Below are 24,026 nucleotides of genomic sequence, written 5' to 3'. Positions count from 1 at the left end.
GCCATTAAGTACTGTTGTTGTTGTGTGAAGGGGTCCCCTAAGACACACCAACTAGCACCATGCGGTACAAATGCAAAATGACTGTTATATTCACATCTTCATTTTCTTTTCCATTATGGTTATTACAGGATATTGACTAGTTCCCTGTGCCATACAGTAGGACCTTGTTGTTTATCCAGTCTCTGTATAATAGTTTGCATCTGCTAATCCCCAACTCCTAACCATCCCTCCCCCACCCTACTTGGCAACAAGTCTGATCTCTGAGTCTGCTTTTGTCTCATAAGAGTTCATTTGTGTAACATTTTAGATTCCACATAAAAGTGACATAGGGTATTTGTCTTTTGGACCTAGTGTGACAGTCTCTAGGTCCATTCATGTTGCTGCAAACGGCACTTTCTTTCTTCGCGGTGGAGTAGAATCCCACTGTACACATGAGCCACATCTCCATTCATCTGTCATTGGACATTTGTTTCCACGTCTGTAGTTCAGTTGCTCAGTTGTGTCCTATTCTTTGAGACCCCATAGACTGCAGCATGCCAGGCTTCCCTGTCCATCACCAACTCCTGGAGCTTACTCAAACTTGTGTCCATTGAGTCGGTGATGCCATCCATCTCATCCTCTGTTGTCCCCTTCTCCCACCTTCAATCTTTCCCAGCATCAGGGTCTTTTCCAATAAGTCAGTTCTTTGCATCATGTGGCCAAAGTATTGGAGCTTCAGCATCAGTCCTTCCAATGAATATTTCCTTTAGTGCCGGGAGCCAGCGTGAGGAATTCCACCCGTGACAAGGTCATGCGGCAAGAGCTCTGATGGCAAGGCTAATCAGACCTCAGGTTTTCCCCCTGGAATTTCCTGAGCATCCACCCCCCCCCCCCAAAAAAAAAAAAAAATAAGAATCTGCCTGCTTTTCCACTCTTCTGACATTCTCTGGAAAAAGTCAATTCAGGGCTTTAGTCTTCTGCATTTGAAAGTGTTTCAATCCAAAAACCCCTCTGATGGCTTTCTGGCCTGCCTGCAGGACTCGTACAACTGCGCATGTGATTGTTTGAGGCCTCCTGACCGCAGGAGGCACAGGAAGCTTAAAACATCCTAGGAATGTAGGGGCTTCCGAAGAGTCAAAATCATTAGAATAGGACTGATTAAAAGTTTCATTTGTTGAGTCAATACTTGCTGCCAAATTTTCATATCCTTTATTTTTAGATATAGTTGGTATATAGGAAAACAAGTAGTAGACCTGGTATTAGCAACATTAGATCTTGGAGTTAAGTACCTTCTTTGTTATAACCCACTGCACCTTTGTTCTGTAGAGATATAACTTTAGCGCTTTAAGGAGATGTAGATTAAAGAAAAACACTTAAGGGGAAACGAGATTAACATTAAGAAAGAGAGCCAAAAAAGTGTTAACAAGCCTCCTGGCCAGAAGATAATGTAAATCACCTGAGACCTTTTGTATACAAAAAATATACAGAAAGAGTCTGGGCTGCGAAGGCTACATAATTTTGTATTACCCATTGATCTCTATGTATAATCAAAAGTATAAAAGGCCTTGAAGGACAATAGAAGGAGAGCCAGTCGCTGGACTGGTTTCCCCCGTGTCTCCTCTTTACTCTAATTTCAGGCTGAATTCCCATCTGGGGCGTGGAGGCTCACTTTGTCTACTTACTTGCCCCGGCTTTTAAGATGCGTGAGAGAGAGCCCAAGGCGGGGCACTCTCCGATATTCAAATGGACACCGGTGGCCTAACATAGATGGTGCAAGCTCCTTGTCTGGAACTTTATTGGCTTTCCATGTAACCCAAGTTAATCAGCCTCTTCTCTCCACTTAATTTTCATACTACTTCTTCCTACTCTAATCTTATATCAATAAGTTTTTCTCACGCCAACGCAATCCACCCTTCAAATTCCCTGGATCCACCAGGGCTGGACCCCGGCACTTTAGGAAATATTTAGGACTGATTTCCTTTAGGATGGACTGGTTGGATCTCCTTGCTGTCCAAGAGACTCTCAAGCGTCTTTTCCAATACCACCATTCAAAAGCATCAATTCTTCAGCACTCAGCTTTCTTTCACAGTCCAACTCTCACATCCACACATGACTACTTGGCTATTGTAAATAGTGCTGCAATGAACACTGGGGTGCATATATCATTAAAATTAGTTTTCTCCAGATATATACCCAGAACTGCAGCATCACATGGTAACTCTTTTTGAGGCACCTCCGTACGGTTCCATAGTGGCTGTACCAATTTACATTCCTACCAACAGTGTAGGAGGGTTCTCTGCACATCCTCTCTAGCATTTGTTACCCGTAGACTTTTTACCAATAGCCATCTCCATTTTATGGATGAGCTTAAAGACACGTCTAGGACGGTATTTATAAGCTAGCTGAAGGCGCCCAGCTGGCCCCTGCATTCATAGCCACTCTCTGGTGCAGGAGGAGAAGTCAGACAAGGAGCGCTGGCAGCACCTGGCAGACCTGGCTGATTTTGCACTGGCCATGAAAGACACGCTCACCAACATCAATAACCAGTCCTTCAACAACTTCATGCTGCGCATTGGTAAGGCCTCTCAGTGCACCCTCTCCTGCTGTGCACCTCCTCCCCAAGCAGGGGGCTCTACAAACCAGGGGAGGGGTCTTGCAAAGACTTGATGCAGTTCGGGTGGGAAGGGTCACACTTCTCGAGCTGAAGGGACCTTAAGGGTCTTTAGGTCAGTGATCAAACCAAAAATGTGATGCTCAGCCATTCCTGTCCCATGCAGTTTATGATGGCCTCCCTTCTGAGTCTGGCTGGGGCTTGAGTTTGTCTCCCTTTCCAGGGAATCTGTCACTTCAATCCTGCCCGCTGGGATTAACATCACCCATCACACACTTCTGGGGAGGGGTTCTCAATCCCGGACAAGGTCACAGGGAACTTGAAGTACCAGGTGGGTGGCAAGAGAAACTGGCAACTTCTGCACTAAATTACTTAGCACAGCAGGGCGGCTGACATCTGCTGAGCACGGTGAGGATGAGAAGACTTGATTTCTGTCCTCTGGGAACTCAAGAGTCAGGCTTGATGAAATCAGGTTATATAACCAGGAGCTTTATGGCTGGAGTCAGGCGGAAATTGAGAAGAGTTGGTGGCTTCTGCGATGGGGCTGAGCTCAATTTTGTGCCTCCCCCTCAGGAATGAACAAAGGAGGGGTCCTGGCTGGGGTCATTGGAGCCCGGAAACCACACTATGACATCTGGGGCAACACAGTCAATGTAGCCAGCAGGATGGAGTCCACAGGGGTCATGGGCAACATCCAGGTAAGTCCAGGGGACAGAATCAGAACAGTGCATGTGTTGCTGGGCACTGTGGCCTCTGTTCTGTGGGCCCAGAATGTTAAGCGGGTCGTGTTGCAGTCAAGAGCAAGAGTGGGACGAGCTTCCTCAGTAGAAGGGAGGAAATATTTCAACTCTATTTGCAAAATGTAGGTTTAAGTTTTGGGTAAGAACATCCTGCCTGTTGGTGTGAACTAGCTGACATTTTGGGCCTCCTAAGTGCTCCCCTCAAAACCACCTGATCTTTGTCACTGGGTCTGGCAGGAAAGCTCCACAAAAAAGGCAAAGAGGACAGAAAAGCAAGATACACGTTGCCAAACAAGGTGACCTATGGCTGACCTCCTAAGAGAGCAGGCAGGAAGGCTACCTTTAGGAGAGAGAAGAGCTGGGCAAACCCATCCCCAATCTGTGCCCAGGCTGAAGGGGACAGGAGGGGTGCCCTGCGGGCCCGAGTATGGGAACTGTGCTGGGTGCTGCCAAGCCCCTCAGCCCAGGCTCTCTCTCTAATCCCAGGCTCTCGGTTCTCCTCTACAGGTGGTGGAAGAAACCCAAGTCATCCTTCGAGAGTATGGCTTCCGCTTCGTGAGGAGAGGGCCCATCTTTGTGAAAGGGAAGGGGGAACTGCTAACCTTTTTCTTGAAGGGCCGAGACAAGCTGGCCACGTTCCCTAACGGCGCCTCAATCACACTGCCTCACCAGGTAGTAGACAACTCCTGAATGGCCTCCAGCCCTACGAGAATCCAAAGGGGAGGGAGAGTTTATTTTGGGGAATCAAAGAAAGGCTTCGGGAAAGGACATGTGACCAAGTCCCAACAACCCAGGCTGTTGAAGTGCACACTCACATAGATTTTAGGTTTAAAAAATCTCCTTCAGCCTTCATTTGTCCGTGAATGTGCAAGCTCTGAGGGTGGCCATACTATTCCTCAGTGTGCCTCTAGCTTACCCAGGGAGTAGGGCTCATAGTCATGGTACTGGAACGTTCCTTCCAGAGCCCTAGTTCTTACCAGCCCTCTTCCACCCAGAGAGGCCATGGCCACTGTGAGTAGGAAGGGCTGCCAGAGGTGAAACAAGGCTGCTGCCTCTGTGCCTGGCTGGGAGCACAGGCGGAGCAGCTCTGCTTCAGATGAGGGCCGCTCGCTGGGCACCACTTGCTCCGCAGCTAGAACCTGGAAGCAGTGCTTTTCACTCTGAAGACCTGCTTGTCTGTGGTCCGAGTTTGGTGAAATGGCTCTTGTCCTGATAATCTTGAAAGGTTCTTCTGGAACCCCAGTCACCTTAGTCATGGGAGCAGAAAGTGCAATATTTCCTTTTACCTGGTGGGCGGGAGGGAGGGAGGGAAAGGGATTTTATTTCTGAAAGAAAAATATATAAACAGATCTTCTACATTTATATTTTTAACTTTCTGTTAAGAAAACACTCCAATATTGCCTTGCCTTTTGAGCTCTTGCTACAGTCGCCTTTGCTACTGCTTAAAGAGAGAATTTACAGGTATTGATAAAGAACAAGACTGTTTTATTAAAAGCTTTATTCAACTTGAATATGATCATTTGTGCCAATTCTGTTAACGGCCCTCATCTGAGAAGTGCTTTGCTCTCTCCCACACTCATTTGAAAAGACCCTGATGCTGGGAAAGATTGAGGGCAGGAGGAGAAGGGGATGACAGAGGATGAGATGGTTGGATGGTATCACCGACTCAATGGACATGGGTTTGGGTGGACCCTGGGAGTTGGTGATGGACAAGGAGGCCTGGTGTGCTGCGGTTCATGGGGTCGCAAAGAGTCGGACACGACTGAGCGACTGGACTGATCCTGATACACTGGTCCTTACCGTGTGCCGGGAAGGCAAGAACTTAAACTAACACCTCCCTCTCATTCTTAGGCTGCTTCCTTCTAGATGGTGGTCCAAGCTGGCTCAACCATCCCCCTGTGCTCCTCCCACAATTACCTGTGACACCCACACCTGCAGGTTGCTGCTTGGCCATCAGCTCTAGGACGGGACCGTTTTAGAATGAGGCCAGAATACAGCTCAGGGCTTTGGACAGTAAGGGTAGTGATGACTCCTATTTGTGACTTGGCAAGTGACAGGTTTTCACATCCATGCACTGGCCTTGCACATACTCCCAAGGCAAGGAACAAAAAAAGCCAGCAGAGCGGAGGCCATGGTTATGTGGAGAAGTGGTTCACTAACTGGACTAGGAGAGGATGAAGACAATTGCATGGCCAGGGCCTGGAGCTTACAGAAAAGGGAAGAGATAAAGGAGAGGAGTCCACTTCCTTTGAATGATCAAGGTATGAGTAGACTTCTGATCATGAGCTGACAATAAATTCAGTGCTCCCCCAACCTGTTTTAGGAAATGACATTAGATACATGCAACTCCAATTACTCTATCCGTAGTACTCACACCACATTCTTTGTAAATCAGTGGCTGAGAATATTCCACTCCAAACCAAAGATTAACCGTACTTCTCTTCTTAACTATATGATTCACGTCATATCATGAACCCTGAGAGTTCTAAGAACTTTCTTCTCAAAAGTCACAGACAGGAAAGTGAGACAAAGTTAGCTGAAGGTTTCATAAAAGCTACATAATTAAATGGTAATACTCCCTCTCTCACAAAATGCCTTCTATAAAAAAATCTCATTTTCAGCTAAAATGTGTGATTAATATCTCAAAAAGAAGAGATGATTTTGAGCACTGGAGCAAGTGACCAGGCAATTTTGGAGACCTGTCCCAAAATGCCAGGGTTGATAGCCTGAAACTTGCCCTTGACCATCCTGATAAGGTGGGTGTCTGTTCTCACTCCAGGGATGGCCCCCAGGAAAGGAGTCTGAGCCTTTCAACAGTTTTCAGTTCCCAGGACCTTGCCCCCAAGTGTGGTCAGTACTTGTTTACTCACTTCTGATGTGTCCCCAAAGAAAATATTCTAGGAGACCAGGCTCATATCCAGCTTTTCTCCTTTTTTTGCAAATGAAGTAAACACCTGATGTAGGGGCTTTGTAAAAAACAGGTTTTCATGGGCTGCTCGCTGTTCTTCCCACATTCTGGGTAATGCTTCTGTCCCTGAAAAAAAAAAAGACAGGATCTGTCAATCTCACAGCGCTAATATTTTGGGACCAATGGAGCATTTATTTTCGTTTCTGGTCTGGAGCTGAGACAGCCTTGCCCCTTACTGGTCCAGTGAAATTTTGAGACCAGAAACACAGACTGTGCGCCCAGAGAAATCTAAAAACCTATGATGTGAAACCTGCCTCCTAAGAACATTTTATCCTTTTTCTCGTTACTGTCCATTGTGTTGCGTTTAAGAACAGAAGTCTCAGCCATCACTGAAAAATTCCCATTCAGAGCCTGGTCTCTGCAGAGCTAAGGGTATGCCGACTTGTCACATCTACTTAGCTTCACAGTGAAGCGAGTCTCAGCTTTCGCCACCACAGTGACCCTATGATGCAACCTCATCACCAGTCTAAGAGGGGTTTCCAATGAAAACAAATCGTAAGCTGGAAGAACTCTGGTGGCGGTGGACTGAGCAGAGGAGAAGAAAAAGTTGGATAATTATCTTTAATACTTAACAAAGAGGAGAGGAAAACTGACAGAAATAGGGCAGATATTCTTGGTATCTTACTGACTGTATTTTTCTGTTCACAGTACAGAAACAGAAGATAGTATCTCAACAGGACCAGCTGATATAGTCTCACTATTTCACTGTTTCAATCACGTGAATAACACAGAGCATATTATAATTTCTTCCTGGAGGCATCCTTCCTCTTACCTTGAGAAGTAACAGTGACATCAGTTGGAAGGGTTGTGGTGAGGTCCTTATACAGCAGTCTAGCACAGAAGGGGAAGGACTGATCTTCCGGCTTCATTTTGTAAGTAAATGACAGCAAGTTGCACAATGAGTTTCTCTGCAAGGGCCCCACAAGAAAGGCTGCAAAGTCACTCTAATGGGGATGGGGATCAAAAGAGACACAAAGTATACAATTACAGCTCCAAGGCAGTAAGTGGCTATGATGCATCAAACCTGTCTGCCAAAAACAGGGCCCATTAATTAAATCTCAGAAATAAATGAAGGATAGAGAAAGGCCTGAAAAAAGGACAAATGATAGAGATGTATAAGATAATTAAGAGTTGGTAGCAGCCTAGAAGGCCTGTAAGAAGCACTGACTAAGTCAATGGCCAGAGGCTGGGGAGACACTATTTCTGCTAAGAACTCAGGGGATGTCACACGTTTGGCTGAAATGCTTCATGTCTACATTCACATGTCAGTATCTAACTGATAACCAGAAGCTTCAGTCATTCCAAATGCACAGAGAAATGCTAAGCTTGTAAGAGTCACTTATTTCCTGCTTGCATTTATTTCCTTTTTTTTTCCCCCCTTTTTACTGCAACCCTAGCTCAGTTACAACTCTAAGAATGTAAGGCTGAGCTTAGGTAAAGATGGACAGCTTTCCTCTATGGCATTTTCAGAAACCATTATTCTGCTTGCACCTATTCCCAAGGCTCAGCAAAGACAGCTGGCACACAGCAGGTCATCTACTGGGCCTCCACTGAATTAAAAATAAAGCAACTGTACCCTACCACTTTGTGAGAGGAAGGAAGGGTCAAGTATAAAAGCCTGAGAATCACCATTCATGAGTAAATAATCACTTCACCAGTACCCATGCTCAACACCATCCAGAGTTTCAACAGAAGAGGAGGTGGAAAACAGCTTGTATGTAAATAAAAATGAGCATTAGGACGACAACAGTCAAACCTCTGGCTTGGAGTTATGAACTATTCTAAAGTACAAAAGAATATGTCCCTTTCTTTCAAGTCTATCTGGGCTCACAAAATGTTTTATAAGATCACAGATACCTGAAGTCGATCTGCCTGGTACTTCCTCCCCGAGTAAGCATTTAGGTATTCGCAGAGAACAAACAGGAAGTGCTGAGTATTAGTCTGTAGGTATTTTGCAGATATCTCTTCTAGGGGAATGAAGACTGGCACTGAATGGTGATGTATCCAAAGTGGTTTCTCCATGACAAGATCCACAAAGTAGGAATCCAGCAGGTTCCCCTCAAAAGCAGTGCTGATGCAGACACATACTCCTCGGCTGGTCAGCTTCCCGCTGATCCCTGGGACAAATAAGACAGTGCCTTAAGGGACATGAGGCAAAGGCTTCATCTGTGCATCCCACGCCCCTCAGCTCCGCCCAATACACACACCATGGGCTCAAATGCTCACTGAACGAATGTCTAGACTTTCTTCTGACTTTGACTCACTTTGAGTTTGTGTTCTAAAACCACAGAATGGTGGGGGAAAAAGAACATTCTAAGTATCAAATTACTGAAGAAAAGATTTTGAAATTTTCAATTTACCTATGGCTCCTTTTTCCCCCAAGTGTCAAGTAACTTACGGTACTACCCAGGTCTTCTCATAATCCTCTTATGATACAGATAATAGGTAAGTAAGTCCTCATTTTAGTGGTGAAACAGAGACTTGAGGGGTTCAAACTATTTGAACAGTGGCATCAAGCAAACCAGCTGTAAAGGAAGTTCTGGCACACGGTCTAGCACATGTTGGATCACTACAATGAATAGTCTAAGCCAGTCACCAACCAATCGGATGCTGCACAGCGGCCAACTTTGCAGGTAAAGCTGCCTATGAATGGCATGCCAGTTCTCCAAGTGTATGTTGGGGGTGGGGGGCAAAATTCAGTGTTAATGAAATAGGTCCAGGACTAATAATACATCTTGCAAACTATCTCACCAGACAGGAGACTCAGACTGAAAAAGGTCAGAAAAAAATTATACCTGTAAAACGATATGCCTGTAGAATGGCTTTCATATTTTCCTGTTTTCTCTCCAAAATTTCTTGCTCACTGATCTCTAATGTTTGGTCAGGTTCTACACTGGCAGTAGATGCTTTAACCTGCAAGACATGTGGCAGATCAATCTGGGTACAGAGGCGTAATAAAAGTCCCATGCCCTCACCTACATGGGACAAATGTACATGCAGAGAATTTGTTTTTATTATGTTATGAATCAAGAAATGCTACTGTGGCCAGCCAGCTGGTGCTATGAATTCACAGTAGAGGAAGAATCTTGTGGGTTATATACAGTACCAGGAATCAGAAGTAGAAACTGTGCTGGCCTGAAGAACATGGCTGCAGTATAGAGTCTTGTGAGAGGAGAAAGAAAAGGAGGTAAGGAAAGCCTAGGGTTAAGGAAAAAACAGCTGCAAAGAGGCAAAGCTGGTAAAGTTGGGTCAGACTGTGCAGGCTTTCAAGTGCCAGGATGACAAATACTGATTATAAGTCGCACACTGTGAGCTACAACCCAGTAAATGCTATCAGACTAACTCCTGAGACAACTACACAAGTTGATGAAATACCAAAAAGAAATAAGCAATTATGCTAGTAAACAAACAGAAAATGGCCCGAAGGCATCAGAGAACCACCAAAATAGCCAGATTGAAGACTAAAGATAAATGTGGAAGTTAGCTGGGTTTCCCCCTTCATAGTCTTGTTGATTTGTATCACACGGCATACAGGCCAAATAGAAAGCTGCAAGCTAGATTCTGCAGCAGTCTCACAGTGCCAGGGCAACAGAAACTGGAGATTGAGGTTACCAGAGCAGACTTCCTATGGGCCAAGACAGAGAAATGGGAACCCAACAGGCTGCATGCCACTTGTCCTCCAGGCATAACAGAAAGAAGCTGGTGAAAATTAAAAAGCTAAGCAGACTGTGGAGGTCAGAGCCTGCCAAAGAAGACGGATCTTGACACATCTGTCCTAGCACACCCAAGCTTTCAAGTAAAGCCTCCACAAAGGACTACACTCTACGAATGAGGGCAAACCAGAAACAGACGACAGATGACCTCAGCTGGTTGACAGTGATGTGCCCATACACTATCTGCCTGTCAGAAAAAAACTGAAATTCTTTCTGGAAGAAGACAGCATAGTTCAGAATCCCTATTTTTTCTAAACACTACCCATCATTGAATCAAAAAGAAAAATTACCAAGCATAGCAGGAAAGAGGAACACATGGCTGAAAACCAGAAGGAAAAAGAAGACAACAGAAGCAGATCTGAGGGGATTCAGCTATTTGAGTTATTATCAGACATAGTCATTAACACAGATTAAAGGATGGAAAATTCATACCAAAGGCCTGGAATCTATTAAAGAGAATCAGACGAAAATCCTGAATCCAAAAAATACAGTAACAGAAATCAGGAATTCAACGGGTTTAAAAGCTGACCAGACACAAAAGAAAAGTGGAAAATAGTTATATTTTCATAGCTAGATTACAGCAGAGTAAAGATAACTCCAGAAATAAAGAAAAAGAACAAGACAGATACATTACTTGAAGAGATAGATACTGGGCAAATTTTCCAAACAAATGAAAACTGCAAGTGATTAAGGCGTGCTATAACACAAAGCAGGATAAAGAAAGGAAACCAATCCTAGCTACATGATGATGTGAAACTGCTAAAACCCAAGGACAGAATCTTAAAAGCAGCCAGAGGAAAAAAGACACACTATATTCAAACAGTAAGACTAACATCTGAAAGAAACCATGGAACCAGAAGACAATGAACATATGTATTTAAAGTGTGAAAGGAAATAAATTTCAACCTATAATCTGAATACCCAGCAAAAATACCCATTTAAACATGAAAAATATAGTGAAAGAAGGGTGCTTTCATACAGACAAAAATAGAGAATTTTCATTTTTAGCAAACCAACACTGATAATAGAATCAAAAGGAGCTACTTAAACTGAAGAAAAATAATCCCAGATGAAAATATGGAAATGCAGTACTAAAGGGCACTGAAAAGGGTAAATAGGTATATAACTTTATAGGCACAATGACTGTACAATGAAGTGTTTCACAGAGTTTAATACATGTAGAATTTACATACAACAATAACATGAAAGGTTGCATGTGTGGGAAAGAAAAGATGTTAGGTTCTATAATTATCTATGAAGTGGTAAAGGTACTAATCTAAAGTATATTCTAGTAAGAAAAACAAGCCTGTTTTCTCAAGGATAATCGCTAAAAAAATGCTAAAAGTCATATAATTAACAAGCTAACGGAAAAGCGGAATAATATCCAAAAAGTAGCAAGAAAGAAGAGAAAGAACAAATAAAACAGTAACATGGTAGACAGAGACCTAGATATACTGCGTTATATGCTTTAGTTGCTCAGCTGTGTCCAACTCTTTGTGACCCCATGGACTGCAGCCCGCCAGGCTTCTCTGTCCATGGGATTCTCCAGGCAAGAACACGAGTGGATTGCCATTCCCTTCACCAGAGGATCTTCCCAACCCAAGGATGGAACCCTAATCTCCTATATTGCAGGCAGATTCTTTACCGTTTGGGCTACAGGGAAGTTCTTCTAGATATGTTAGGAATCATTAAAAGTTCATAGACTAAAAAATTAAAAGACAAAGACAGCCAGGCTGGATTAAAACTAATTATATGCTGCTGCTGCTGCCAAGTCGCCAAGTCGATTCAGTCATGTCCGACTCTGTGCGACCCCATAGACGGCAGCCCATCAGGCTCCACCATCCCTGGGATTCTCCAGGCAAGAACACTGGAGTGGGTTGCCATTTCCTTCTCCAATGCATGAAAGTGAAAAGGGAAAATGAAGTCGCTCAGTCGTGTCCGACTCTTTGGGATCCCATGGACTGCAGCCTACCAGGCTCCACCGTCCATGGGATTTTCCAGGCAAGAGTACTGGAGTGGGGTGCCATTGCCTTCTCCAACTATATGCTACTTACAAAAATAAGAACTGTCGAAGTTTTACTTGACAAAGTTGGTTTTAGGGCAAGAAGTTTAACTAAAATAAAAGGGAACACTGCATAATGATAAAGTCAAAGTTGCTCAGTCATTTCTGACTCTGCAACCCCATGGACTATACAATCCATGGAATTCTCCAGGTCTGAATACTGGAGTGGGTAGCCATTCCCTTTTCCAGAGGATCTTCCCAAGCCAGGGATCGAACCCAGGTCTCCTGCATTGCAGGCGGATTCTTTACCAGGTGAGCCGCCAGGGAAGCCTAAGAATACTGGAGTAGGTAGCATATCCCTTCTCCAGCAGATCTTCCTGACCCAGGAATCAAACTGGAATCTCCTGCATTGCAGGCGGATTCTTTACCAACTGAGCTATCAGGGATAGCTGATAATGATAAAAGGTTGCTGCATAAAAATAAAAGGCTTACCAACCAGGAAGATAAAACAAAACTGAATGAAAGGGGAAAAAATGTATAAATCCACAATCATAATGGGAGCTCAACACATTTATCCCAGTAACTAATAAGTTGACAAGTAAAATAGTGAAGAAATGAACATCACGATGAACACATTGGTCTATTTGATATATAGAGAGAATACAGTACCCAAAAATGTAAAATCCACATTTAATGAACATGGAACATTTATCAAAATTCACCACATGCTGGGTCATATTCTTCCATAATGGAATTAAGCTACATATCAATAACTAAAAAAATTACTAACAAATCCAATTTTTAGATATTACGCAATACACTTCTTAAACAGATGGGACAAAGGAGAGATCACAATGGAAATCAAAAATATTTTGAATTGAAATGATAATGAAAACATATCAAAACTTGCAAGATATAGCTAAAGCCATGTGCTATGAATATTTGTGTCCCTCAAACTTCATGCTGAAATCTAATGCCCAGTGTGATGGTATTTGGAGGTGGGGGCTTTGGGAGGTGATTAGGTCATAACTAGAGAGCCTTCATTAGTGTCCTTATAGTGTCTGGAATTGTCCTTATAAATGAGATGCCAAAGAACTAGCTTGCCCCTTGTGCCATGTGACATTACAGTGAGAAGACCACAATCAAAGCAGCAGTAAGGGGGACTCCCCTGGTGGTCCACTGGTTAAGAATCCGCCTGCCAATGCAGGGGATGCATGTTCAATCCCTGGTCTGGGTAGATCCCACATGCCACAGAGCAACTAAGCCCAAGTACCACAACTACCAAAGCCCATGCTCTGGAGCCCGCGTGCCATGACTACAAAAGAAGTCACCACAAGTCCGTGCACTGCAGCAACAAAGACCCAGTGCAGCCAAAAATAAAAGATTCTTCTAAAAAGAGGCAATAAGTCCTCAGACACTACATTTGCCAGTGTCATAATCCTAAACTTACCAGCATCTACAACTGTGAAAAATAAATATTTGTTGCTTATAAGCCATCTAGTTTACGTATTTTTGTTATTGTAGCCCACGTGGATTAAGACAGTATGCTTAGAGGGAAATTTATAACTTTAAACACATACAGAAGGAAAAAAAAGACTTAAAAAACAATTAAGTATTCATCCCAAGAAACTAGAAGATATATACCATGTACAATGACTGGAAGGCACAATACTATAAAGATTTCAACTCTTTCCAAATGGATGTATAGATTTAGTGCAATTCCCATCAAAATTAAAGGAGGTTTCTTTTTGGAAACTGACAGCCAATTCCCAAATTTATGTGAAATTTGAGGGGACAAGAATGGCCAAGATAATTCTGAACAGTAAGACCTAAACTATAGGAATCAAAACTTTTCAGTAATAAACCTCTGGTACCTGCACAAAGACCAACAGACCAATGGAACAGAACAATCAAAGATGGGCCTGCAGCAGACCCAAAGATCCACTGCAATACCATGGGGAAAGAGTGACCTTCAAGTAGTGGTACTGAATGAACTGCATACCCATATGGAAAAAACCAGCAAGTGTGACCTTCGGGGATTTCCCTCATAGTCCAGTGGCTAGGCCTGTGCACTCCCAACGCACAGGTCCTGGGTTTAATCTCTAGTCAGGAACTAGATCCCATATGCTGCAACTGAGAGACTGCAAGCCACAACTACAGATCCAGAGTGCCATTAACTAAGACCTGGTGCAGCAAAATAAATAATGTTTTTAAAAAAGAACATTACTTCTACTTCACACCATGTTACACAAAAATCAATCCATAGGGACTATATTTCTGAAAGTAAAATAAAAACTTTCAGAAAGAAACATGAACATCTTCATGTTCTTAAGTTAGGCAGATATTTATTCAAAGGAAACATGAAATTAGATTCTTAAATCAAGCCTCATTAAAATGAAGACTTTCTCATCACAAGATGTCACTGGAGAGTGAAAAGGCAAGTTAGTCTTTAAAAGAAGACTTGGAATACAGATATACAACAAGGTACTTCTAACCAAAATATGTAAAAAATTCTACAATTTAATAAGAGATATACGACCCAATAAAAATTCTGCAAAAGTTCTGGAAAGTTCATTTCACAAGACTTTCAACTGTCCAAAAAAGGTATAAAATCATTAATTAAAAGAACTCAAATTAATTCACAGTGACTTACTATTACACTCTCACTAGAATGATAATTTTTTAAAACTGACAGTATCAAGTATTGGTACAGATGCAAAACAATGGAAACCCTATATACTGTTGCTGGTAATGTAAAATTGGTACAATCAGTCTCAAATTCTGTTTGACAGTATTTACTAAAGATAATCTTTGTACCCTGTGACCCATCAATTCAACAGAAAAGTATGTATTTTTACATCAGAAGATAGCAACAAGAATACTGCATTATTCTTAATACCCACAAAGTGAAAAACCCAAATAACTTAAATGTCACCAACAGTTCAATAAGTAAATAAATTGTGGGATATTTTCTGAAATGGAATAATTATATAGCAATAAAAAAGAATGACCAGGGGATTTCTCTAGTGGTCTAGTGGCCAAGACTTTGCTCTCTCAATACAGGGGTCCCTGATTTGATTCCTGGTCAGGGAACTAGATCTCACATGCCACAGCTAAAAGATTCAGCACAACCAAATAAAATAAGCACATACATTGTTGCTGTTCAGCCGCTAAGAAGGACACAGCATGCACCAAAATGGATGAACCTCACAGAAAAATCAATCCGCAAAAGAAGAGAGACACAACAGAATTCATACTTTTTTCATTTATATTATATAAAGCTCAGAAACAAGTAAAACCAGTGTATGGTAACAGAAACCAGAATAGTGTTACCTTGAAGGAAATGACTAGGAGGATGGAGGAGGGAGACTTCTCAGGTACTGGTAATAGTCTACACCTTGATTTGTGTGGTACTTACCAGAGTGCACTCATCTCTATAAAAGGATCTTTAGATTTGTGCACTATATACACATAATTATATTAATATATAGATACATATTTTCTCTTTACTAAAAAAAAGAAAGGGAAGAGGGAGGAAGAGAAGAAGACAAGAAAGAGAAAGAGAAGAAAAAGAAGGCAGGCTGAGGATGCTTGTTGACTTAGCAAGAAAACTTGTAATTTAATGAAAAATGTAGTATTTTATGAACATTTTCTTGGCTGTGCAAAATTTATTGGAAAATATAAATATTAGAAGAGAACCAACTAGCAGACTACTGCAATAATCCCACCATCTAAAACCTGGTAAATATTAAGACCCATGCGCATAATGCACAAGCTATGGTAAGGAGGAGGTGGAAGAACGGGGCACAAAGACAATCTAAAGAATTTGACAGGTTTTACTAACTGGATCTGGGCTAGAGAGAAAGCTTAAAAGAGGGAAGAGTTGAGGTTTACTGTGAAGTTTCAAGTTGGGTGAAAGATGATTCTAGAAAGATGGTATTAATGACAAAAGTACTAATGACTCAAGTCCGGCTGAAACTGAGGTAAGAGGCTCATGTCCATGAGGGCAGGTTAAGAGACTATTATGAATTCACCTGGCCCATCAGTAAGGCCTGCCAACTGTTAGATGATACTGATATCAGCTGACTCTATAGGTGTGATTACTTGAGGAATCAAGGACTGAAATTGCTCCAGTTAAGACCACAGGTAAAACGTATTATTCAGATTGGTTTATCCCAGATCATGTTAGGTTTTTACACTCCAGGAAAGCCTGCCAGTATCGATCACACTTCTACTCACTCTGGCTTGACGCTGTTTCACTTCAGCCCTCAGCTTATCTCGCAGACATTTCAGTTCATGAATCCTGGCTTCAAGAGCCTGTGAGTTCTGTGGCTCTTCCAATTTTTTACGGGATTTGCTCACTTGAGTCTCTAGTCTTTCCAAGTGAGCTAAAACACCTGAGGGAAGTAAAAAGAACTTTCAAACAAAGTTAAGGATTTCTAAGTCCAGGAACAGGAAGCACTGCAGGGAAGAACAGACCGTGACCCTTTCCCCAGAACTTTGCGGTCAGTTAAATTGCAGACTACAATTGCCAACAATTTATAAAACAAGAGGAGCTGACAACAGAAGTCAATGGTCAGCAACCTCTTAGGCAGAACACTGACATACAAGTGGTTACTTACTAAGCCACTGTTCAAAAAGGGAATCATCTAAATATAGCTAATCTCAGTTATCTGTGATAATAGTGACCCAGAGGAAAACAGGGTCAGAAAAAGTTTTTTTTTTTTAATTGGGTTTTACACACCTTTTCCCAAAGTGGTAATGTGTAACTGTTTGGATTTAGACATCCATAAAGACTTGAGTGAGTATTCTGAAGCCCTGAAAAGTATCAGGAGCATAGAACTATAAAAGCACACACTAAAAGGAACTGTCCACCAAAATTAAACAAGAAAACAAGCTCACCAACAGACAGAAACTCTGGCAATCTCACTTTCCAAGAGACTAAAGACCAATATAGTTGAGGTCCTAGTTTTAAAATGCTAATCAACTCTAGCAATGAAGCATCTGCGAACATTTCCTACATATTAAGACACTTACACTAGATCCTTTACTTGCAAAGCATGTAAAGAATTGAAGCGTTTGTATCTCCTATACATTATGCATCTGCTAAATGCCTCGATGAAAAGCAGCAAAACAATTACTTACCTAAGTTCCACAACCACCACGACAATATTATTTCCTCCATTTTTTCAGATGAAGCAATCAAGGCAGAGAAAAGTAAAATAACTTGGCCAAGGCCACAATATTTATAATGACACTGCCAGACTCAAACCCAGGTCTAACCAACATCGGTCACTGCCTGGCAAGGCCCCTTCCACTGGAGTAATGCGGGAAATGGCCCCCCAAAAGTTCTGAGAAGAAAAGAAGGCTCATTGGCTAGAACTGCAGCTCTGAATACGAACATTTGTATACTACTATTGCATGCAACCTACTAGTCGAAAAAGGGAAAAGAGCTTAGAAATAAAAGTCATTTTTCCTGCTCCAATGATCTCAGCTGCCTTTAAGTCTTCCATGTTAGTTTTGTTCATCATCCTACTCCCAAACTTCGGGTTAGAGGAGAAACGGGCTTTCAGCCTGAGAATTATTTTGAGGAGCAGTAGTTAAATGTGAACCTTTGAATACCTCCGCGAGACTCGCCGTCTTGTCTTAACGTATTTGCCAGCTCCATCTCCTCCTCAGATTTTCAAAGGCCTTCCTAGAAAAGTTGTCCATGCACCAGTAACTGAGTTATCCTTGCGGGCAAAAGAAAATGGCAAGAATGTATTCACACTCACGACAAACCCACAGGGCCAGCCCACACAACGCAGACACGCACCCCTGAGCCCCGACACCCCAAGCGTATTCGCTAGGATGCCCCTTCCCTGACCCGCCCGGCCCATCCCCAGGTGCGAGTCGGTGTCTACCTCCCGGTCCCTGCGCGCTGCCGCGGCACCACGCCTCTGGATCCCCTCTCTGGGTTTCCTCGCACACGGAAGGGGCTGCTAAGAGGCCTCTCAGCCTTCCACCCTGGTCAGAGCCCCGTCCGCCACTGGGTCTGGCTTTCCCTTTATTACCTCTCCTCTTGCTCACTCTAGCCAAGGCTAAGAATTCCCGCCATCCTCGGCTACAAAAATCAAGCCGAGTCCCAGCGTGCTTTGCGCTCCCGCCGTACAAAAACATGGCGGCGCTCAGGGCCCCTCCCTGATCCCGGCATGCACCGCGGGATAGGCCCGGCCTTTCAGCTGAGCAGGAAGATGGCGGCCTCTGGCGGAGAACCGCAGATCCTAGTACAGTACTTGGTGTTACGAAAGGATCTATCACAGCCTCCGTTTTCCTGGCCAGCAGGCGCAGTGGTCGCACAGGCCTGTCACGCAGCCACCGCGGCCTTGCACCTTCACCGCGACCATCCGCACACAGCCGCTTACCTCCGTGAGCTTGAGCGCATGCGCAAGGTGGTCCTCGAGGTGAGGCACTAGGAAGAGGGGGTGGGACCTTGAGAACGTTGGGTCGGAAGTGGGTGTAGTTTTGAGTCCAGGCGCCTAACATCACGGAGTGGGTGTGGCATTAGTGTGTGTGTATGTTGGCGGGGGGGGGGGGGGGCGCATAGCATCATGGGGTGGGTGTGGCGTGTGTGTGTTTGTGTGGAAACGGTTCTGGGGCTTGAGCTACTGCCCAGCGAGCCTTAGCTAGACGGGGCGGGGCCTGACGGTGTGAAGAGTGGACACCCGGCCGGTTATAAATGCTTTCCGCGCCGCTCCGGTCTCACCTGCGTCCCTCTTAAATAGATGCCTGTGAGGGCGGAGGGGTTTCTACCTGTCTTTCTACCTGAGTGCTGTGCTGGCCTTTTAATGGCTGTGCCGAAAAGTACAGTCCTTATCCCTCTCCAGAAAACCGATTCAGAAGGGTAGGGACTCAGGGTTCCTTATTGCAAGTGAAATCAAACTGAAGCATTTACCTGGGTCTGACCCCAAAATTTGAAAATAAATGTGAACCCTAGTGTGATTTGAACGTAGCATCAGAGGTAAGGTTCTTTTTACAGGTGGCCAAACAGATCTTACCCTTACCTTCTGTCAATTCTGCCTCTAGAAATGTATCTTAAGAAAATAACAAGATGCACCCAAAGAGCTTTGCACAAAGATACTCATAGGGACGTTTTATAATAGTAAAAAATGTGGAAATCATTAAATTTCCAATACGATGAGTTGGCTAAACTTTGGCCCTGATAATGGATTATTATGAAACTAGTCTAAGTCGTGTTTTTGAAGTACATTTAGCTGGCGTGGAAGAGTGCTCATGACGTGATGCTCATTGAACTATATTCTACATACAAAATGATCCAGATTATGAAAGGAATAACTAAGTAAATACATCCAAATATTAAATAGTGGAATTTTGGTTTTTTTAGTAATGCTTCTCTCTCTCTGTTTTTACTTTTCTACATTAAGCACATATTTTATAATGAAAAAATGATTGCTTTCATTTTAAAGCAGCTTTCTTCTCATAAAATTTATCTTAATAACTGACGTGGAGGGTTGGGGTAATTCCTTCTTGACCAGCTGGCAAAAGCATTATTTTTCAAGAGAAAACTTGCTGTTGAGTGTTGAAACATCAAATAGTAACCTGCAGGGAGAAGTCCTGAGAATCTGTAAGGAAGAAAAGAAATAGATAGTCTTTCCTTTGGATTCTTTTTATAGGACTTTTATAGGAAGACTTCAAGAAATCATGTGGTTTGGACATCTCCCTCTCTCTTGCTTTTAGCAGATAAAATATTTACCCCTTTTCTCAGATGAGACATCTGAAGCCCAGAGATTAAGTGACTCCTCTGAATTTAAAAGACATGTCATGAGTCTCTTGTTAGCTGTGACTCAAGAAAGGGACTTAGGAATCACCACAGATTAAATAAAGGTGCTCCTGTAGCCACAAAGACCAATAAGATATAAGACAATGCCATGATTAATTCCATTCACTGAGAGCTTACTGTGTTCCAGACGCAGATCTGAGCCTAATTTCACTGAATCTCATTACTACTAGGAAGCATTATCATCCCATTTTACAGGGGGGAAACAAAGGTTCAGCTAAGCCACACAACGTATCAGAGATCATACAAAGAGTAAGGGGTGCAAAGTTAAAGTGTTAGCTGCTCAGTTGTGTCCAACTCTTTGTGACCCCATGGACTGTAGCTCACCAGGTTCCTCTGTCCATGGAATTCTCTGGGCAAGAATACTGGAGTGGGCAGCCATTCTCTTCTCCAGGAGATCTTCTCAACCCAGGGATCAAACTCAGGTCTCCTGCATTGCAGGCAGATTCTTTGCCATCTGAGCCAGCAGAGAAGCCCAGTAAGTGGTAGAGCAAGGGTTTAAACTCACTCTAAGTTTACTATGCTGCTCCTGGTGCTGAAGAAGGAAGGAAGGGAAGTCAATGCATTCTTCAGCATGCCCAAAGGACTCAATAGATTAAGAGTAGCAACCCCAGCATCCTCTACTTTGATAAGACAAACCTCTAGTTATCTTAGTGGCTTCTGCCTTTCTAGGCTATACACACACACACACACACACACACACACACACACCCCTTATGCAACATAACACACTAACGATCTTTATTTTCTGAGTGATAGCTTTACTATTTCCTGTAATGGGATTCATATAAGATGATGAGAAATAATTTCACGAGGACGCTAAAGAATCATTTGCCCACCATTGAGTTAACAAGGGGGAACTCTCCCAGCAGTAAGAAAATCCTTCTTGGTGTGTGGACTGGGGTGGAAGTGGGAGGGAGGTGGAAGTGATGTGATTTTAGAAAGCCTTCCAGTAGTCAACTCTTACTGCCAGAGCTGGCTGTGGAATTAGTGATGGCTGTTTAGTCACCAGAACTAGAAAATGCATAGAGCATAATTACTGACAGCGCATTCCCTCAGCATCTCAGGAGGGGAGAGAAAAAGCTCCATTTTATACATAGGAATATTAAACCTTACCCCACTCCCACCCCTTCAGAGAGTGAATGGCAAATGGAGTGATGAAGCTGTTGCTTCTGGAGACATTCTCTACAGTGCCTTGTTTGGTAGAGCTGTTACTCCACTTTCAGTTAAGAGGAGTCCCCTTCATACTTTTTTTTGCTTTTTCTTTTTGTCACTTCCTAAGTGGGCTTTTCAGCCTGTGTTCTGCTCCTTTCAGGCCCCGGATGAGACCACCTTAAAGTTGCTGGCAGAGACGCTGCAACAGAAGAACATTGACCACAAGCTGTGGATGGAGCAGCCAGAGAACATCCCCACTTGCATTGCGCTCCGTCCCTACCCTAAGGAAGAAGTGAGCCAGTATTTGAAGAAGTTCCGATTGTTCAAATAACTGACGTTATCCATTGCTTTGTATGTTTGAGTATCAGCTGGATCCAAAAACTACATGCCGTCCATCCCTAAGCACCACGTACTCCTTTCAATGACAATTCCCTCTTCCTTTTAAATTATGGTAGTTTTTATTTTTTCTTGGCTGTGCCACATGGCTTGTGGGATCTTAGTTCCCCAACCAGGGATTGAACCCACACTCTTGGCAGTGCAGAATCCTAACCACTGGACTGCCAGGGAATCCCCAAATTATGACAGTTTCTTGAAAGTCAAACACATGTTCATATTAAAGTTGTCATTAATAAGTATTTCCTCTTACTTTTAATTAATAAGTTCAGATGGGGAAGGTAGGTGAGTAGCATTATCATCTGTGGGTCATTGCTCAAATAGAAGATTTGGTTAGACTTCTATATAGGGTCAAGGAAATGCCCTTACTTTTTTTGTTAGAATTAATATAGTTCTTTCAATCACCCAGGTTTAAAACTTAGCCTTTAAAGTCCTTATCTCTTACTCATTTTCAGTTCTTATAATCGTTGAATCTAGGACACCATCAGATTTAAGATACACAGTGATTTTTACCTGTTGTTAAGAAAGGAGAAATGCTGCCAGTTGAGACATATAGTTGACTGAAAGATGTATTCCAATTTCAAAGATAAAAAATTTATTTAGTAAAATATGCCCTCTTTGTGACCCCATAGACTGTAGGCCACCAGTCTCCTCTGTCCATGGGATTCTCCAGGCAAGAATACTGGAGTGGGTTGCCATTTCCTACTCCAGGGGATCTTCGCAACCCAGGGATGGAACCTGGGTCTTCCGTATCACAAGCAGATGCTTTACCCTCTGAGCCACCAGGAAGCCAAGAAAGGAGAAATGCTGCCAGTTGAGACATACGATTAACTGAAAGATGTAGTCCATTTTCAAAGATATAAAAATTATTTAGTAAAATATGCCAAGTACCACATCTATTTTCTTATAGCTTCCAGTGCCACCGCCCTGAATCGGGCTCTCGTCTTCCTCGTGGGTGTCCCACTGGTCTGCCCACCTAGTGTATCCTGGTTACAAGGCAGCAGATGTTCTGCCACCAGGTTTATGTAGATCACTGAGCACCCTTGTCAGTACAGGGTCCTACTTGCCCATGGAATAAAGGCAGGATTCCTTAGATCAGCCCTCAGGCCCTCTGTATTTATATTTCCTAACTAACTTTTTAGGTGAATCTTCAATTCCCTTGTTCAAACTTGATGCATCAGTAAAGACACTCCAGTTGCTTCCCTCCAGTCTCTGACCCGGGAGTTGAATGTTAGGACTCTCCTCCTCCCTTGCCTGCCTCTGGACGTAAGCTGTTTCTGGCTCAAGTGCTACCACCTTCTCAGAGCCTGACCCAGCCACAAACGATAGCACTCATCTCTGAATGTCTATATAATAGACAGTGCTTAAAAATAGGCAGGGTCAGGGGCATAAGGGAGGGCCTTGAACAGAGAGAGAGAAAACTTTTGAGACTAGAGGACAGGGAGTGGGGAAAAGTATGAATATATATAAGTTTATAGTGGAAGAAATACCTGTTGACTTAATTTTCTTCTATGAAGTGGGAAGCATATAGTCTTCCAGAACAGTGAATAAACTTTCTGAGCACCTTATTACATGGCATAACATAGTGGTTAAAGCTCAGACTCTAGTGTCAAACAGCTTGAGTCAAATCCTGACTTTCATACATTTCAGCTGTGTGAACTTGGGCAAATCACTCAACTTCCCTGAGCCTAGGCCCTTCATCTGTAAAACAGAGATTTACAGGAGTGCTATGTGGATTAAATGTGTCAGTGTGTACAAATCCTGTGGAACAATGCCAGGGCACTCAGTGCCAGAACCTGAGTGTAAAAATGTAAGACACAGCCCTCAAGAAGCTTTCAGTCATGTAAGCCAGTTGTCTAACTCCTTTTCTAGGAAGTGATGCCATCCACTCCCTGCTACTTCCATTTAAGACAATTAGGTAAGTGTTTCCAAATGATACTGAATTTTAAAAAAATCTATATATTTTAAAAATTCCAATTCTGCAGTACGACAGTGATACAGTCAGAGAGAGATGAGTGTCTATACAGCTGGGAGATAACAGCTCAGGCAAATGCCTAAAGCAGCTCCCAAGGGAAGAAAGGACAGGCACTCAAGTGAGAGTAAGACAGTAGCAGGGAAGCAGCAGCTTTCCTTAGAATCAGCTAAGCTTATTATCATCTGAACTCAGAGTTTCTCAAAGTGTAGTCCCTAAATCAGCATCATTTGGGTAATGGTTAGAAATATAAATCCCAGGGCCCTACCCCAGACCTACTGAACTGGAAACTCTGGTATTATCTAGAAGCAGGCTGGTCCCAAGAGGCAGCCAACCTAAAATGTGTACGATGAATGTGTGTGATTTTAAGTCAACACATATGATAGTGTATGATGTGCTTACAGGAAGGAGGCAGGAGGGAGAGCAAGAATCTGGCACTAATTACACTATGTGGCCTTGCATAGCAAGTTTACAAATAAATTTTTCTGCAATGGGGCAAGGTTGTGTTGGTAGACCTAGAAAAGGCGCAAGTCCTTGACAAGGATCTATGCTTTGGTGAGTTTCTTAGACGTGAAAAACATCTGATTATGAACAAAGCGCTTCCATTGTGCTAATCAATTTTACAGTTCTGTGATGCAGGCTGTCTTGTCTCAAGG

At 43.0% G+C, this 24,026-nt stretch overlaps 3 protein-coding genes across 6 annotated transcripts in view; 2 read left to right on the top strand and 1 right to left on the bottom strand.

Annotated features, from left to right (window-relative positions):
* ADCY3 (adenylate cyclase 3) overlaps positions 1–4,841 on the top strand; it is an 88,029-nt gene extending 83,188 nt beyond the window's left edge. For both annotated transcript variants that reach the window (XM_069582773.1, XM_069582772.1), the window contains 3 exons: positions 2,431–2,554; positions 3,164–3,288; positions 3,838–4,841. In XM_069582773.1, coding sequence (XP_069438874.1) covers positions 2,431–2,554; positions 3,164–3,288; positions 3,838–4,020 — 432 coding nt within the window. In that variant the 3' untranslated portion in view covers positions 4,021–4,841. The remainder of the gene's footprint in view (positions 1–2,430; positions 2,555–3,163; positions 3,289–3,837) is intronic.
* CENPO (centromere protein O) lies at positions 1,166–22,059 on the bottom strand. 3 transcript variants are annotated; one of them, XM_069582775.1, is made up of 10 exons: positions 21,912–22,059; positions 20,178–20,385; positions 18,418–19,635; positions 17,636–17,745; positions 16,253–16,410; positions 9,094–9,211; positions 8,156–8,415; positions 7,071–7,242; positions 6,201–6,364; positions 1,166–4,616 (listed from the first exon to the last, which is right to left on the bottom strand). In XM_069582775.1, the coding sequence occupies exons 4-9, from the start codon at positions 17,679–17,681 to the stop codon at positions 6,228–6,230; spliced, it is 891 nt and encodes a 296-aa protein (XP_069438876.1). In that variant the 5' UTR covers positions 17,682–17,745; positions 18,418–19,635; positions 20,178–20,385; positions 21,912–22,059; the 3' UTR covers positions 1,166–4,616; positions 6,201–6,227. The 3 variants fall into 3 exon arrangements, with proteins under 3 accessions (XP_069438876.1, XP_069438877.1, XP_069438875.1); XM_069582776.1 differs by lacking the exons at positions 20,178–20,385; positions 21,912–22,059 and having other exon boundaries at positions 17,917–18,429; XM_069582774.1 differs by lacking the exons at positions 20,178–20,385; positions 21,912–22,059 and having other exon boundaries at positions 18,067–18,429.
* PTRHD1 (peptidyl-tRNA hydrolase domain containing 1) lies at positions 18,156–21,640 on the top strand. The gene is made up of 2 exons (XM_069582777.1): positions 18,156–18,456; positions 21,166–21,640. The coding sequence occupies exons 1-2, from the start codon at positions 18,205–18,207 to the stop codon at positions 21,334–21,336; spliced, it is 423 nt and encodes a 140-aa protein (XP_069438878.1). The 5' UTR covers positions 18,156–18,204; the 3' UTR covers positions 21,337–21,640.
* Positions 22,060–24,026: the final 1,967 nt, after the last annotated feature.

The sequence above is a fragment of the Ovis canadensis genome, chromosome 3 (assembly GCF_042477335.2).
Source record: "Ovis canadensis isolate MfBH-ARS-UI-01 breed Bighorn chromosome 3, ARS-UI_OviCan_v2, whole genome shotgun sequence".
Lineage (NCBI taxonomy): Eukaryota > Metazoa > Chordata > Mammalia > Artiodactyla > Bovidae > Ovis > Ovis canadensis.
This window is presented reverse-complemented; position numbering and strand designations above follow the sequence as displayed.